We start from the raw sequence: 19,075 nt of genomic DNA, 5'->3' as shown, positions 1-19,075 counted from the left end.
AAGGATTTTAAAAAGTGAAAGCACCAGAATGTAATAGTTTCACAGCAGATTTTTATAAAACGTGGGCTGAAGATGCGTCTGTACAATACATATTTTGAAACTATATAATTCAATATTGATTGATGAAAAACACAGAATCCTGGAAAGCAGTAAGAATAATAGCTATTCCAAAACCAGAAAAAGATACTGAAGTCACCTCTGCTTATAGACCAATAACATTACAAAACTAAGATCAAATTCCCCCCTCTGTTTTAGCGCAAAGACTGAATAGTTTTATCACAAATCATATCCACACTGATCAATATGGTTTCATGCCAGGGAGGGAAATGTCAAATGCAATTTATTGGGTTTTAAATATCATAAATATAGCGGGGGGGGGGGAAGGAAAGTGACAATAGTTTCATTAGATGCTCTTCAAGGCTTTCATCGGATTGAATGGTGGGATTTATTTAATTTATTAGTAAACACCAATAAGGGAACGTTGATTTCCTAACCAGCTGCAATTCACCACTATAATTTCAACCATATGATTAATGCTGGTGCTCATAAGTCACAGGTTTCTGGACATTACTTCTTATTTCTTTTAAATTAGTTTCACACAAAAACAGAGATTAAAAATAATATCTCAAAGGTTCTATAAATGACACTCCCAAGCTTAAAAATAAGTAGGCCATAGTCAATACACTAAAAAACTAAAAATATTAAATGTCATTGTATTATCTGCAAACATGTGCTGCTGTTGGTGCCCCTCTGAAAGTGAACTTTTGTGAGCAACATTGTTATAAGCTCTGATCCTATTCCATAGTGTTGCGCTTCATCAATTGTTCAGTAATCAGTAAACCTTGATCCATTTCTGTCTATGTAGTCAAATGAAGTGCTCAATAAACAGAATTCTCTTCTATCTGCTTTCATGCATATACTGTATTCACATAACTCTGATTTGCACTTGAAAGTATGCACTACATCTATTGTATGTGAGGCAACATGAAAGCTCTGTTGGGTGGTGGCATTTACAAAGCTGTGAGAAAATGTTTTTACAAACTCACCAAGTAATGTGGAAGCAGATTAAACATTGTGACAACAGTGCAGGTCAAGTATGTGGAGAGAGTATGCTTTTCTTAAGAATGAGTTCATACATGTACTGTGTGTCCACCAATATAAAAGAAATGTATAAATTGATTATTAGTCTACCAAGCTGAATGATAATTAATTTTATTCCATATCATTGAACATGTTGAAAATCAATATATATATATTGATTTTTATATATTGTTAAATATATAACAATGTGTGTATGCATGGGCTGGCACACACGCATATTTAGAGGCCCCTTCCAACTCCTTGATTTTATGTGTACTTCCGTTTCTAGTCTGTGGACTTGATAGATTTAGCATTCTGACTAAATACCACTGGATTTCTTATTTCACATCTGGGTTTGGGAATTCTCAGGAATAGAGGTATGTTGTGGTAAAATTTCACTCAGTTGGAATTAGTCTTCCAGCTGCAATTTATTGTACAAACCTAAGTGAACTAAGCCCTGGCTGACATTTCTCACTTTTTCCACATGGCATCCTACTCTGGAAATAGTGGCTTAAAGCAGTTCTATTCATACAACCAATAGAATTTGTCATCCACTTAGATATCTTTTTTTAGGTGTGAGTATTTATTTTGCAAAATTTATGTTGTAAGGGACTACAGAGGATGCACCTGAAAATTCTCTAGCCATAATTACAGCCTTCTGTTCTTAGATCTGCATTACGTGAAACTACATTACTTAGGGCAACGTTTTCCTGGTTTCATGTATCTAAGACACACTTTATTCTTATTCAGAACTGCAGATGTACAAACCAATTCCTCCCCCCCCCCCCCCGCTCCATGTCAAGGAGAAGCTTCCTCTGAGTGTGAGGTAACCTACTTGATTGGAGATGTTAGGTTGTCTCTTGACTGAATAGAGTTAGGGACTCAACACAGAGATGTTCTTTGGGCAGCTATCTCTGACAGAGAGTATCTGTGCATTTACTGTATTATGATTGGAAGTCTTTGAATCAGTCAAGTGGATGCAGAGATGAGTGAAGTTGCCACCTTCATCATAGAAGAGAGCATGGAAGATAGCAGTGAATGATGCAAGGTGGTTGGAAAGCAACATAAAATAGTGTACCACCAGAGGGTCATTTATTTTAGCATGCATATGGTGCTCAATTAATTCTGCATATCTAAACACCTCTCGTCGCTGCAGACTGTATCTTTGGGTAACCATCAGAAGCAGTGCGGGAGGCAGCAGCAGTGGCAGCAACAAGAGTTGGGGGAAGGTTTGAAGGAAGGAGGGATGGATAGATACAGGGAGCCTGAGAGGAAGGGGAGAAGGCAGCTAGTCCAGGGCAGGGTTGTAAGAGCGAAGAGTTGTCTTTGGGTGGGTGGATGGGGAAATGGAACAGAGGCACAAATCTTCATGGATCCATATGATTTTTATGCAGGATGATTCCCAACACAGTCTCAGCCATAGGCACTTTTTCTGCCAACAGATTGAACAGTGGTTCAGGGGTGATCATATGGATTTGGGATGATCCATGCTGGTGTCAAGTGCTTTTGCACCCCTCTAAGCCAGATATCCCTCATTCCTGTGCTGTATTCTGTGGGTACAAATGGTAACAGCTGGAACATTCTTAAAAGGACTGAAGCAGTCAAGCTTTCTAAAGGGACAATCAGCTTTGCCCCTCTATCCCTCCCTCAGACTAAATCAGGGGTGAGTGGCCAGCGGCAGGGCAGGTAAGCCTAAAATGAAATGATTTTGAAAGCTAGTATAACCCCCTCAACTGTATCACATATTAAATTCTTTCCCAAGAGGAGGCACACACCAACACAAATACCATGTGATTTTTAAATTGATTCAATTTGGAACAGAGCTCATTGTGAGGTAATTGTAAATGTAGATTAGATCTATTTTCTTCAATACTTCTGCAGTTCACTTCTGGTAAACAAACTTGCTTCAGGTGCTTAGTAAATAACAATTCATTGTCTGAAATCCTGTTTATGCAGCTGTGCAGCATAAGGCTGATGGAATCATCAACTGTGGTGATTTTTTTTTAGATAAAATGTTTCTAATTCCATCTCCCTAGGTTCTGAGGTTCACATGGTATCATTTTCATCATAGTGAAGCCGTTGATAGCTCCAGAATGGAATGGGAACCCTTAATTTCTGAAAATTGTCCCTGCTGGTAGAATCATCCAAATGCGTTCAGTTTTTGGAAATTAAACACTTCTGTACTTGATTACAGCCTCAGTGGTAGCCCAGAACAAAAGGGCTCAAATGGGAACAATTGGACCTTCAAGAGAGAATCTGAAATGTATTATGCCTGAAAAATCACCACAGCTGATGATGTCATCTGTCTTGCCTGGTGTATCTGCATGAACAGGATTCTAGCTGTTCAAACTGGATGTATTAAATTATAAAGATTGTAAGATATAGGTATTTTTAAATGGAATGAAGGAAAACATTTCCATTGACTTATGGCCACAGAAGACATTTCTGTAAATCAGAGATGCATACAACATGGCATATGGGTCGTATGCAAACTGTAGTGTGCCTGCCCACCTCCACAGCCTGCAACCCACCAACACAAGGACACAAGCCCTAGAGAGTTAAAATTGTCTTGATGTAAATTGTCCCCCCCCCCCCAGGTGATGCATCTTTTTGTGTTTTTGGAACCAGGGGCTATATAGTGCATTGAATCCAGGGGCTATATAGTGCATTGAACATTACTTAGTAAAGGTAAAGGTTCCCCTTGACAATTTTTGTCCAGTCGTGTTCGAGTCTAGGGGGCGGTGCTCATCCCCGTTTCCAAGCCATAGAGCCAGCGTTTGTCCGAAGACAATATTCCGTGGTCACATGGCCAGTGCGACTTAGACACGGAACGCTGTTACCTTCCCACCGAAGTGGTCCCTATTTATCTACTCACATTTGCATGCTTTCAAACTGCTAGGTTGGCAGAAGCTGGGACAAGTGACGGGAGCTCACTCCGTCGCGTGGATTCAATTTTACGACTGCTTGGTCTTCTGACCCTGCAGCACAGGCTTCTTATCTCTGACCTAATGATGGCGATGTGCCATTTGTTTATTTGGGACTCCAACTCCTGGATTTCCCTGAGAATTCTCCAGACAGAATTCTGGAAGTTTTGGCCCAGAGACTCACACCTACAGATACCATTTTGCTCACCTGGAGAAGAACCTAGTTCTGTAGCGGCATGGCCTAACTCCATCTTTGCTTCTTGTTAGTAATGTATAAAAATAAAACTGCTGCAATGCTTCTATAGTTAGGAGACACCCTTTATAGAGCCTCAGAGTGTATAAAATCAATTAACATCAAATGGATTCCTTTTTAATACATTACCAACAGGAAGCTAACTTGTGCAACCTCAAAGCTAAACCTGTCTCTATGTGTGGAAAATATAGGTGTCCATATACTGGAACTCACAGAATCCTGCTTTGGATATTCTTGGAGAATTCTGGGAGTTGAATTCCCCCCCCCCAAAAAAAAATTCCAGCAACCTAAAAACAAACCCATAGTACATGCCCACTAAATAACACTCAAAATGACACTACTAATGAAGCTATCAATTTAGCTGACCTATATGTTTCATATCTATGGCATTTCCTTCTAATTTTTAGAAAGCTAAATTCTATTCTGCCTATTATTTAGTTTATACAGTAGTTGTTTATTTAAGGCTTCCCTGCTGGTTTCATATCAATGTTATAGAAATCTTACCAGTTCTAGACTTTATTCAAATAGAGCACTGTGTAAGAATGTTTAGGGTTATAAAAAATCCATTTGTTTTCATTTCAGAATTATTGTTTTGCAATTCCTTCATTTAATGGCCAGAATCCTATCATTTATGTATGCCAGAATAAAGTGCAGTAGTATGCATCACAGCAGTAAACAGTCACTGTTTAAAGAGCCTCCACTTTTCTTCTGCATGCCAAGTCACATAACTAGTGCTCAGTGAGGAATACAAAGCACCTGCTAGTTAACTATAGCAATTCATGTTGTCTTGCACTTCTGCACAAACAAAAGTTGCTTTAAGATAAAAGTTGCTTTAAGATAGGATATGGGAAAGCCTTCATTACTGTATGAAATTGTAATGGGTATCACTTGTAATGTGATAATTATTTGAAGGCACACAATGCATTTCTGATGTGCAAAGAAATCAAATCAGGTCCTATAGGGAAAACACTGTGGGAACTACATGTAAAATGCTCTGAGTTCCTTGGAGAAAGATCGCAACATACAGTAAATGTAATACATACGATTGAAATGGAATTTGAATATATGTATTAATATAGTACTGTATTTCTTACAAATATTTGAGAGGAGGAGAAGGCATTTGCAAATACTGGGTAAAATAGAATGAGGTAGTTTAATATGGAAGAACACATTGGTTACTGTAGCTTCTCCTTAAATTTATGTACATTCCATGTTTAAGATTTAAAAACCTTTTAAATAAAGTGTGAAATTGGGAGTTGGCTTCTCTATGTAGTAACTGCTACGGGAGCTGCATGGTACCAGTCTTCAGATACCTGATGGTTTTAGCATTTCTTGGCAGCTAGTAGTTCTGAACTGCCAGATACGAGCCTTGCATCTGCTGGCATTGAACAACAGAGGATAATAGGTTTAAACAGCACTTTTTTTTCCTTTTAACAGATTATGGAAGAAACTAACACCCAGATTGCTTGGCCATCTAAGCTGAAGATTGGTGCAAAATCAAAGAAAGGTAAAAATGTTGTATTGAGTTATAATTATTTGTATCCATTTTCATGACATTCAAAACAAAAGTCTGTGGCTGTAGGCACATGCATCCCAATATCTTGTACCCCAAAACAACACTCAGCTAGTTATGATTGCTTTGTCCTTTTGTTTTGTTCTCTTTCATCTGTTCCAGTAGCTTTAAGATTCTCAAATTCAACATTATCAGAAATGTATGTGACTACTTGTCAAAGTAGTTTTGTGCATATGAAATTATGTAATAATGGAAATTGAACGGCGCAGTTATGCAAAATAGTGTGAGTTTTAGAGGTGAATTGTTTTGAGATAAGAAATCTCCATAGACTTTCTCTGTTGTACATTGAATTGCATGACTTTGGGACCATGGGCTAAGCTTCCTGGGAGAAGGACTGCTAGCAAGAGCTTGCATCTGGGAAGAATGTGTTTGCCCACAGAACTTCATCAGGAGGGACTTGAATTGGAAGTGGGAGTGAGACGCAAGCACAGAGTTAACAGTAGATGAAGCCTTAGACACAATAAAAGGAATGGACCAAACTGATCAAAAGGACAACAGTAACATTAACAATAATAATCACAATAATAAACATAACAATAAACATAATAATCATAATATTCATAAAAATGTACAAAGACAAACAGGCCACAAATCACACAGCTTCTGGTGCCTCTATACAAATGCCACGAGCATGGGAAACAAACAAGAAGAACTGAAATTTTAATTCAGGAAGGGAAGTATGACTTGATAAGAATAACTGAAACTTGGTGGGATAACTCCCATGACTGGAATACAACAACTGAGGGATATAAACTGATCAAAAAGAACAGAGAGAATAAAAAGGGAATTGGAGTTGCAGTATATGTCAAAAATACTCATTCCTGCACAGAAATACAGGAGGAGGAGAGTGACTGTCCCATCAAGAGCATCTGGATCAAACTAGTTGGAGCAAAAGCCAAAGGAACTTGGTAGTTGGAGTCTACTACCGACTGCCCAATCAAATAGAAGAAGCAGACAAAACTTTTGAAAAACAAATTGCAGGGTTTTCAAAGAGACATGACGTAGTAGTGATGGGAGATTTCAATTATCCAGATATTTGTTAGGAGGCAAATTCTGCCAAGTATGATCCTTCCAAGAAATTTCTGGCATGTGTGGCTAATAATTTTCTCCTACAAAAAGTGGAGAAAGAAACTAGAGGATTTGCTATCCTTGACTTGATTTTGACCAGCAGAAATGACTTGGTGGGGGAAGTGGCAGTAAGGGGAACTCTAGGTGAGGGTGACCATGTCCTTCTAGAATTCTTGATTTCAAAAGAAACCAAAGCAGAGTGTAGCCACAGAGGTCTGCTGGATTTAAAAAAAGCCAATTTTAATAATCTCAGAACAAGGATAAGTAAGGTCCCATGTCAGGAGATCCTAATAAGCAAAGGAGTCCAAGAAGAGTGGGAGCTTCTCAAAAAAAGAAATTCTAAAGGCACAACTGCAGACAATTCCAACAAGAAAAAAAGGGAAAGGGGAGGTGGCAAAAAAGGCAAGTGTGACTTCACAAAAAGCTCATGGAAGACCTAAAAACCAAAAAAGGCACGTACAGGAAGTGGAAAGAAGGCCAGGCCACCAAGGATGAGTACAGACATGTAGCAAGGAAATGAAGGGATGGCATTAGGAGGGCAAAAGCTGAGAATGAGCTGAGGTTAGCTTAAGACATTAAAAGCAATAAAAAGCATTCTTCAGGTGAGTAGCGAAACACAAACAAAAGACATAATGGCACAGCTCCGCAATAGAGATGGAAAAAAAGATAACAGATGACAAAGAAAAGGCAGAGGTGCTCAATTCCTATTTTAGTTCAGTCTTTTCCCATAAGACAGATATGAACTTCCAAACAAATTGGAAGTACAAGTGAGGGGGGAGGGACAGGATTGCCGCTGGGGACAGATAAACAAATAGTCAAGGAATACATTACCACCTTCAACAAATTCAAATCTGCAGTGCCAGATGAACTGCATCCGAGAGTACTGAAGGAGGTAGCTGAAGAACTTTCAGAACCACTATCCATTATTTTCTTGAAATCATGGGAAATGGGTGAGGTGCCAGAGGATTGGAGGAGAGCTAATGTTGTCCTTGTCTTCAAAAAACGCAAAAAAGAGGAATCTGGGAGCTACAGGCCAGTCAGCATGACATCAATCCCAGGCAAAATTCTGGAACAGATCATAAAGTGGTCATTGTGCAAGGTCCTAGAAAACAGTGCAGTAATAACTAGAAGCTAACACGGATTTGTCAAGAACAAATCCTGCCAAACTAATTTGATCTCGTTTGTTTATGAAGTCACCTCTCAAATAGACAGAGGGAATGCGAGGGAATGCTGTAGACATAGTATATCTTGACTTCAAAGAAGCTTTTGACAAAGTGCCCCATGATATCCTGATTAACAAGCTAACTAGGTATGGCCTGGATAGATCAAGTGTCAGGTGGATACACAACTAACTACAGAATCGTACTCAGAGGGTGATGATTAATGGTCCTTCTCTACCTGGATGAGGTAGCAAGTGGGGTACCCAAAAACTCAGTCCTGGCCCAGGTGCTCTTCAATATTTTTATTAATGACTAGGATGAGGGAGTGCAGGGAATGTTCATCAGATTTGCAGAAGATACCAAATTGGGCGAAATAGCTAATACCCTAGAACACTGGTTCTTAACCTTGGGTTACTCACGAGTTTTGGACTGCAACTCCCAGAAGCCTTCACCACCAGCTGTCCTGACTGGGGTTTCTGGGAGTTGCAGTTCAAAAGCATCCGAGTAACAAAGGTTAAGAACCACTGCCCTAGAAGACAGAAACAAAATTCAAAATGACCTTAATAGGATGGAGCACTGGACTGAAAGCAACAGAATCAAATTAAGAGGCAAAGTACTGCACTTTGGAAAAAGAAACCAATTACACAGTTACAAGATGGGGGATATCTGGCTCAGGAAAACTACGAAGGAGAAGGATCTTGGAATTGTCGTAGATCACAGGTTAAATATGAGCCAACAGTGTGATGTGGCTATAAAAAGGCTAATTTTATTTTAGGCTGCATTAATAGAAGTATACTTTCCAAATCCCGCAAGGTGCTAGTCCCTCTCTACTCAGCACTGGTTAGGTCTCACCTTGAGTATTGTGCCCAGTTCTGGACACCACAATTTAAGAAGGATGCTAACAAATCGGAACAAGTTCAGCGGAGGGCAACAAGGATGATCTGGGTGCTGGGAACCAAGCCTTATGAGGAAAAGCTAAAATAATTCTCAAGGCATGTTTAGCCTTGAGAAAAGAAGACTGAGGGGTGATGTGATAACACTTTCCAAATATTTAAAAAGCTGTCATACAGAGGAGGGGCAAGATCTGCTCTCGATCATCCCAAAGTGCAGGATATGCAGCAGTGGGCTCAAGTTAAAGGAAGCCAGATTTCAGTTGAATAGCAGGAAAAACTTTCTAACTGTTAGAGCAGTATGACAGTGGAACCAGTTACCTCAGGAGTTGGTGAGTGCTCTAACACTGGAGACATTCAAGAAAAACTTAGATAATCACCTGGCAGATATGCTTTGATTGTATTCCTGCACTGAGCAGGGGGTTGGACTTGATGGCTTTGTAGGCCCCTTCCAACTTAACTTTTCTATAATTCTATGACTTAGTGTGGAACAGATGTTGTTCTTTGAGATTTCTTAACAAATGGCAGTTTGCTTCCAAAACTTATGCTGTTTGTACAAATGTCCAACAGTGGCCAAGGTGTGTTAGTTGTGAACATCCATACCATATATTAGTTAAATTCATAAACATTTCTATACATTTTGAATTCTGAATATGAAAATATTTGCCTTTGTGGTGGTAATTTGAAGTTACTTCTAGCAAATATTCAGATACAAAGACCTTGTCTTGCTTTGAAACATTAAAGTTAATCATTGTATATTGGAGATACACGACCACAGAACTCTAACACTTAGAAATATGATTTGTGGATTATTATTAAAGCAGAAAATGGTGTTTTGGTGGTTGCTGTTTCTTGAATGCATGCCATCTTTCGATAATGTTTTACAAAGAAAGGAAGCAACATACAGTGGGCCCTCCACTTACGAATGGCCCTAGTTGCGAACATTTCAGGTTACAAACCCGATCTCATCGCAAGTAGTAGAACCTACTTGCGAACGCGGATCGGATTACGAACCCAAAAGGCAGGGAGAAAGGGCGGGAAATTCAAATTTCCTGCCCTTCCTCCCTGCCTTTGGAGCTTTCAAAGGGCTTCCTCCCATGTCAGGGAAAGCCCTTTGAGAGCTCCAAAGCTGTCGATCGCAGCGGCGGGGACCCGGGAGGATCGGGGCGGAAGGTGGGAGCGGAGGAGTAGGAGCAGCAGCTCCCTCCCCCGCCTGTGGCTGCTCGGCCCATCGCCTGCCTTGAGCTCTGTGGAGCATGGCGTGAACGGCTGCTAAAGGCAACCTCTCTCTCCCTGGATTGCTCGGCTGTTTCATTTCTGGCTGGCTGGCGTGCGCGTGACCACCTGTTCGGATTCCGCGCGCGCCTTGAAGCTGAAGCATCGGTGGCAGCGCGGCATTCATGTCCCCTTTGGGTCGCAAAAGACCACCTGAAAGGGAGGTGAGATGCCTGGACGGGGACGCTGCTCCTCGCCCGCGGAGGGAAGAGGGAAGAGGAGCTCCTTGGGCTCCTTGATTCCTGCCGAACGGATTAATTGTTTTTCAATGCATTCCTATGGGAAATGCTTTTTCTAGTTACAAACTTTCCTACTTACGAACGTCCTTCCAGAACGGATTAAGTTCGTAAGTAGACGGCCCACTGTAGTAAATCCAGATCTGTCATTCTATGGCTCTTGAGTGTTGATGCCTTTTTAGCTGCAGCTCTTCATATGTATGTATTGTTCTGAATATAGACAGGTTGTTTTTTAATCTCTGCAATTGCATGACGCTAGCAGAACACGAAAATTTCTAGTAGAGAACTATTTATATGAGTTTTTGGTAGAGATTCATTTACACAAGTTTTTGTAAAGGGAAATGGAAGATAAAATAAGGATCATAGTTTGCTATTCAGGTTTGCATAAAAATGGTTAGGTTACCTCATTTCCCATTACCTTTCATATGGATAAACATGTTAGAAATAAAAACAGTGTGCATTTTATCTTCACACTGTGTTTGCACGGTAGGATTTCTCTTCAGACCATATAGGTGCAGGTTTGCTTGTGTGAACTGCAGTTCTTGATTTGGGTTTGGAAGATCCCATGTAAGATTCTTTAAGGTTTTTAATTTAAATTTTCTGAAATTAAATATATGTCCTCTGGTCCCACCAGCTTTCCCAGGATGAAAGGCATCCTTCAGAGAGGAAATCACATTTTTAAAAAATTTCTGAAAAATCACCATGGCTAGTAATGTAATCAGTCTTACACGGTGTATCTTCATGAACAGGATTGCAAGGTGTCATGATTTCTTTTTCCTTTCCATATATCTGTTTATCATTCTCAGCAGCTTCCTTGGCTGCCTACACTTCATGATCTGAAAAAGCCATGTGGATGAAACTACTGTGCCACATCTTTCTCTGGATTTTAACTGAAGCGTGGGAAAGCTCTGCCACTTGCAATAAACTGTAAAAAGAAAAAATGAGATGTACACACACAAACATTAAGCACAATAATACAGAACTTCAGAATCATGAGAATTTTGCCAACATTTCCTCTTGTTTCAAATCCTTTTTTGGGGGGAAATCCCTATCTGCACAGCACTAATTAAAAGCATATACAGTGGTGCCTCACACAACGATGTTAATTGGTTCCAAAAAAATCAACGTTGTGTGAAACATCGTTCTGTGAAACACCATTTCCCATAGGAATGAATTGAAAACCGGTTAATCCGTTCCAATTGGAACAGATTGCCGTCTTTAAGTGAAAAAACCCATAGGAAACATCGTTGAGTGAAACAATGTTTCCTCCATTGGAATGTATTGAAGCCGACTCAATACATTTCAATGGCTTTGTGAAGTCCTTTTTCCTTTTTCGTTCAGTGCTTTTGAAGTCTTTTCCGATGTCCCTTTTCGTTCATTTTTAAGTGTCTTACAATGTTTGGAACAGGTTTTAAATGCTTGCAATCGTTAGCCCACCTCCTGAACCCTATGCAAACTTAATTTGGTGTTGTTCTGAGTCGTCCTTAACTTTTGGTGATTTTTTGTTTTCCCTATTTAAATGCATTGAACTGTCCATTCAATTGATTTAAATGGGGAAAATAAAAAAATCATCAAAAATTAATGAAGACTCAGAACAAAACCAAATTAAGTTTGCACATGTTTCACAAGGTGCACTATGGAATCCAAGCATTTAAAACAGGTTTCAAACATTTTAAGACACTTTTAAATGAGCAAAAAGGGACATTGTTAAGTGAAATTCCCCCATAGAGAACATTGTTAAACGATGGGGGAAATTCCTCAAAAAAAACCCATCGCTGTGTGAATTCATCGTTGTATGAAGCAATCGTTGTGCGAGGCACCACTGTATTGGTAAGGGCGATTTGGACCACAACATATTACAGAAAATCAGTGACTTAATTAAAAAGGCCCTGCTCCTTGCATCCATCAGATCCTCAGGCTGAAAAGTGTTTTTCGATCAGGACTTCAGATGTTAGACAGAGAAAAACATTTCTTTTAGAAGATGAGTCCTTAAAATACCTACTTCCAAGCCACTTGGGTCTCAAAAGTAACTAGTGCGGGAAGTGAGCCTCGGAATGAAGAACTAATTAGTGTATATCATATAGGATTTGGAAACTGATGTTCCATTTTGCAGTGGCATACTGAACTAGTTGATGATCTGAGAGCTGTTCCATGTGTGTGAAAGGTAAACTAATCTGGAAGTTATTCTTTACTAAGGATGGTTTATTGAGCATTGTTCACTAATTTTTTACCACCTTATGCTGAACATCTTGCACTACATTTTCATATTGTGGAAGGCAGCTGTTGACATTGAGATGAATTTGGAAATGAACAAAACGTTTGCAATTGTTTCAGTATCTCTATGTTATAAACTATAGGCGCTACCTGCACATCTTTAACAATAGCCATGTTTATGTGTAAGTGAATGAAATATTTCATGGGGCAGCTTTAAACTGTGACATAAAGGATGTGTTTACATTATGATAATTCAACCTTTACTTCAGTAGCCATTATAAAGTTGGAAATTCCATGATTTTGAAGTTTTGAGAAGTAAAGTGAATTCCGGATTATGTTGTTGGACTTCAGGTGCCAGCTAAGAAAGTGAGATCAGTGCTTTGATTTAATATGGTTACTTGCCTCCAGAAGCATTTGGTTTAGATAATACACAGCCATTGTCTTGGTCTTCCAAATCTTAGAGGAGTGTTACAGTTTTAGTCATCACAGTTATAAGTATACAGGGCTGGTATCAATGCACATCTTTGGGCAGTTGCCAGACCTTGCCAGCACTAACACCTATCTTGGCCCTATGAAATTTTTCTTTTCACACTGTTCAAACAACACTGGAAAGTTGGTTCTAACTGCTGTTTTACTTCTCCATCATCTGGAGTGGGAAATAGCAGGGGCATTGTGGAAAATTTAAATGCTGTTCTCTCCTCCAGCCATGTAGCATCTCTGAGAGCACGACTTCCCATTAAGCCTGCTGGGATCCACCAACACGGGAGGGAATTCACCAGACACCATTTTGCCTCGGTCCCCTTCAAAGCCAAAAATCGGCTCTGTGTGTGTACAACCCATTGAAATACATATTAGGGATATTTCAGCAATTTTTTTTTTTACTATTTAAATTCTTAAACAAAATGTTGTTTCCTATAAAATGTAATATTCCTATAAAATATAACATGCAATAAAAGGATATGTTACATGTTCCATTTATAAGATATAGCCATATGTGTATGTATAACTCTATGTGATTGGGGTTATGGATCGACTCCTCCAGTGCCAAAACATTTCCCATTTGTAAAATATTTTGGAGTTACAGTGTTTAATCAATTCTTCTCTCTTCTAAAACATATCATTAGGGAAGATCCTCCAGTTTCATTGCCTGATGAATGGAATAAAGAACATAATTATAAAAAGATATTTACAGTAATAGTGTGTGGCAGATGATATATTCAAGGTATTCCATATCCTCATGCTAGGAGTGCAACTTCTCATGATGCCAGCTGCAACATATGAAAATATGATCTAACAATAGAATTTGCTTTCTCAGACAACTTTTTAGTTATATGGAAAGTTATGGAAATTTAATATTAAAAGTCACACAACAGGCTACCATTTGTTTAATCTTGCTTACAGTCCTAAAATACATTGATAAAGACAAAGTTTTCCCCATGTTAAGAGTACTTTGAAATTTATATTGTTTTTGTATTGAGTTCATGCATTCAAATTCTTAGTGTCTGCTTAAATGCCTCCTCATCTGTAAGAGATAAACATTGATCTTCTGGCCAATTTCTTGGATTTTTTTTTTAATCAGAGAGATTTGTACAGTAACATGTAATAATGGGAAACAAGGGTTGATTGAGAAGGTCTAAAATGAGCAGCTTTAGTTCAGAGTTTTGCATCCAATTTGCTGGCATCACTTAGTTTATCTTTAAAATATGCTATGCTATAAATCTCTAGTTTTAAATATGAACCTCTCAGCTGTATTTTTATGTTTAAGACTCAGAAGCTTTGTCCACCAGGGACTAATGTTTGCAGAATCCAGTTATGTAAAATGAAGCCTTCCAAAGAATTTGGCAACTCAAATGTAGTTAAGTGGAAGTTTTTAAAGAAAATAGCTGGATGAGCTTACTCAGTGGATTGTTTTCAGAAATCTTGGCTTTTTCCACATGAAACTAAGCTGTGCTGTAAATATGTGAACAGCATAGTGATGTTGCAATTCAGTTTTCACAACACAGTGGTGTTTTTTAAAAATATGTATTTGGGAATAGAACATAACAGACTGAGTCATATTACAAAAATTAATTTGCATTTTTAAATGGATGCATTAGGAAATCTGAATTTTTAAAAAACAAGCATGTGGTAGTTAAAGCCAGATGGAGGTAGAGAATTGTCCCTGACTACACAAAGCCATACCCCAAATCTCATTTTCACATAGACAGTTCCAATCAAATAACTACTTCTTTAATGCCAAACAGACAGGCCTGTGTCAAAACCTTCCCCTCTCATGCAAGCCCTTACCATAAGTCTGTCTCCTTCCTACATATGTTTCCAGATAACACTTGAAGCCCTGTCTCATTCATTTTGGGAACCAAGTCAGATTCCTGACATCTATAAATTCTTTATGGGGGGAATGTTCATAGGGCAAGGTGGCCATGAATTTCGGAGGGAATAGTTCTCCATTCTTGAGAGAGTGATGAAGTCTCTCCTTTTCTCCACATTCCCTGCCCCAAACTCCTGTGATAAAGATTTCCACTGATACTCATTTTGTCTATGATTTTCCCAACAATTTAGCTTCAGTTTTAGGAACTATTGGAAAAAGAGCTTGCATAAGTAGAGGGAAAACATTAAGCATGTCAACAGATTTCTGGCTTAACTGAGGGCTTTGCTCTTCCTTATGGCAAAAAGCTTTTAGCCACAGTTAATCATTTCTGTCTCCTTAGACTCTGAAATCTGAGCTGGAATTCCTACCACTAATTTATTTTGGCTGTGTCTTTCTCTATTGTTTCCTGTATTGTACTGAAGTCCAGAAGTTTGCTGCATAAATGGTTTGCTTTCTTGCTGTTTGTGACTGTTCGGGTAGTACATTCTGTCCATCATTAGACAAGCTTGCTATCGGACTAGTTTTTAATCCTGTCTAAGAGATTTTCAGTTGACTGTCTAAGTGTGAAAACTGATTCACTGTTTGTTAATGGGCTTATTTTAAAAGTATGTGGTTGTAAATATTTTCTATGTGCAAGTGTGACAACTCTACTTTCTCCTCCTGCACCTTTGACCTTAGTGACAAAGGACATATTAGATACCTGATACCAAAAATCAGTATTCAAACTTAAAATTATTTTTAACATTAAACAAATAAAAGCATCAAATATAAACATCAAATAAACAATTAAAAACATCTACTAAACACAGTGTTCCACTCACTGGGACCAGTCTGAGTTGCAATCAATTACCTCCATGGAACCTTATTCTCTTTCAAAGATTGTAATGACTCTTGTGAAGGAGCTTCTCCCTTCCTCTTAATTAATACAACTGCATATAATACCGTGTGAATTTTCTTGATATTGTTCCCAAAGCCCCAATGACTATGGGGACCACTGAAGTGTGTTTCATCCATAAGTGAGATGTTTCAATTGTCAAGTATCTGTACTTTGTTAGTTTTTCCAATTCTTTATTTTCAGCTCTGGCATCCCCTGGAATTGCAATGTCAATGATCCAGACACTTATTCTATTACTACTATGTCTCGTGTTTTATGTTCAAGGTGTCTTATCAGTTTGGATCCAGGAATCCCACAGGATTTTGATGTCATCATTTTCTGTCACCTCTACCAGATGTTCCCATGGGTTTTTGGAGCCTGGCGAGTTTTATTTTTTGCTTCTTGATGTTTTTTTTTTTGTGCAATAAGAATGAACATGCATCACACACTACATCCCAAAAGCAATGTGGACAGATTACATTTACCACGAAAAATTGGAGGTCGTGGATTATTGCAAATACAGCAGGTAACGGGGAAGAAAAAAGAAGCCTAAATTATTATATCAATACAAGCAGAGAAAAATTATTTATGGCAGTGGTGAATATTTTGAAACCGACAGAAACAAAGGCTCAATATAAGAAATAGCAATTTGACAATAAATTAAACAGCTCAAACAATAAACCACTACATGGACAACACCTAAGAAATACTGGTGGAAAGCATGGCTAAAACTGAAGACCCTTAAGAAAGAAACCAAAGGCTTGTTTTTTGCTGCACAAGAACAAGCATTTCAAACCAATGTGCTAGCAGCAAATGTTGACTCTGCCAAGAAAAAGATGAAACTGTGTCACATCTCAACTGTGAATGTCCAAAGATTGCACAGATTACAAAGTTAGACATGATTGAGTGGCAAAATTAGTGCACTGCTCATTATGCTAAAAATATAACTTGCCACCCTCCAAAAACCCGTAGGAACATCAGATAGAGACGGTGTCAGAAAATGAGGAAGTCAAGATCTTGTGGGATTTTTGGATCCAGACCGATAATACACCCTGAACATAACACACCAGACATAGTAACAGAACAAAGAAATGTCTGGATCATTGACATTACAATTCCAGGGGATGCCAGAGTTGAAAATAAAGAAGTGGAAAAACTAACAAAGTACAGAGACTTGACAATTGAAACATCTCACTTGTGGATGAAACACACTTCAGTGGTCCCCATAGTCATTGGGGCTTTGGGAACAATATCAAGAAATTTCATACAGTACTATAAGCAGTTACAGATCTCAGAAATCACACAATCAGAGCTCCAAAAAACCCCAGCAATATTAGGAACAGCATATATATTGCATTGATATTTAACAGATACTTACCTGTCAGTGTTTTTATAATTTTGATAATGTCTGATGTTTTTAAATAATAATAATAATAATAATAATAATAATAATAATAATAATAATAATAATAATAATAATAATAATATCTGTAAATTATCTTTATTTAGCACCCTTTCTTAAATTTAACATCACATATTAGCTTATAACTAATCCCAAAATTCCCAGTACCAATAATTTAATTGGAAATTATACTCTATTTTCCAGTTTCTAGCTATAATTAATTCTTTAGTTGTTCAACTACATCCCCTTTTTAAAAATACTGATTAAAGTGCTCTTTTATGACATACTAAGTTTCATTTACTTATTTCATATATTTCCTTAAAAACCCATTGCCAACATTTTGATATAGTCTCGCATTCCCACCACATGTGAAAATAAGTACTTGTTTTTTGGTGCCTTCTCCAGCACATCTTAGAATAATTAGTTTTTATTAAGTTTATTTTCACTGGAGCTAAAAGTACCATCTCCAAACTAATTTATAGAAATGTTATTTTATCCTTACTGGCATAGATGCCCATATTTCTCAGGCTATCATTATTGCGGTGTCTGTTCCAGTTATGTAAGCAGTATGTTGTGTTTCATATTATTAATGTGTTATGTTGTCATTTCCAGTACACCAGAAAAATACAGGGAAATGCTCTCTGGTTCCCTCTATTTATTAACCTGATATTAAGAAAAGCCAAAGAATACTTCCCATTCCAGATTAATAAATGAGTGGCATGTAATCTAAAAAATATTTGTAATAGATGATATTTGGATATTAAATTAAGTAACATTATTCATCGCCCCTAAAAGTGACTACTTTAAGGTAGCTTTGTTCGTTGTAACTAATTCTGCTCTGAAGACTGACTTTTAACATATTCATAAGGCTTTAATGATCAAAATATGTTTAGGAGAGCATTCTACTTTTGCAACCACTGGCAGATTTTGTAGCTATGTGGAAGGGTAAATCCACACAAAAGCATGAGTTTCATAAGGTTATTGTATATAATTAGTCCCCAATGGATATCTTTCCGCAGTATCACAAACCATAGGTCAGTTTATACAGTACCTGTCACTTGAGTAGTCCCAATCCTTTTTCCAAGTTATGCATTTCTTTGACTATGTCTGTGATAATTCATTTCACACACACTAGCTACAATCCTGTTGCTCAATTTTATGCTGTACAGCTGTGATGATAGCACCAGCTACAGCCATTTATTGTAACTGTATCAAATGATTATGTAATGTTCTTGTGTTTTATTGTTTTATCCTATACTGGAAGCCGCCTAGAGTGGTCGAGTACACCAGATAGGTGGGAAATAAATAAATAAATAAATAAATAAATAAATAAATAAATAAATAAATAAACAAACAAACAAACAAATAAATAAATAAATAAATAAATAAATAAATAAATTTGGGGGGGATTAATATTCCAATCCCCCCTCTGGGTTCCAGGAACGCCTAGAGATACTATAAATGTTGAGCTATATTTTGTTGTTGCTCCTTTCTCTTAGGGAAGGCTTTGGGAGTCACTGATTGCTAGATGGAATTCTTTAATGCCTGAAAATCACAATTGGCCATAAGATTTGGGACAAGACATATACTTAAAAGCAGATATTCAGGTATCCAAGCGCCACTCTTTTTGAAAAAAAAAAACCTCCTTTTAAGGGCAAGCCCTGATAAACATGAGGTATGTCGGGAAGTGTACAGATGTTAGGATGTTAACATCCTCAAGACAATAGTTTTCTGTTCGCCACATGAAATAAGAACTCA

General features: G+C 38.0%; 1 protein-coding gene across 1 annotated transcript in view; it reads left to right on the top strand.

Moving 5' to 3' along the window:
• BICC1 (BicC family RNA binding protein 1) overlaps positions 1-19,075 on the top strand; it is a 169,771-nt gene that overhangs the window by 54,938 nt on the left and 95,758 nt on the right. Inside the window, exon 3 of the mRNA XM_020802263.3 lies at positions 5,695-5,764. Coding sequence (XP_020657922.3) covers positions 5,695-5,764 — 70 coding nt within the window. The remainder of the gene's footprint in view (positions 1-5,694; positions 5,765-19,075) is intronic.

Source organism: Pogona vitticeps, chromosome 3 (genome assembly GCF_051106095.1).
Source record: "Pogona vitticeps strain Pit_001003342236 chromosome 3, PviZW2.1, whole genome shotgun sequence".
In the NCBI taxonomy this organism is placed as follows: domain Eukaryota; kingdom Metazoa; phylum Chordata; class Lepidosauria; order Squamata; family Agamidae; genus Pogona; species Pogona vitticeps.
This window is presented reverse-complemented; position numbering and strand designations above follow the sequence as displayed.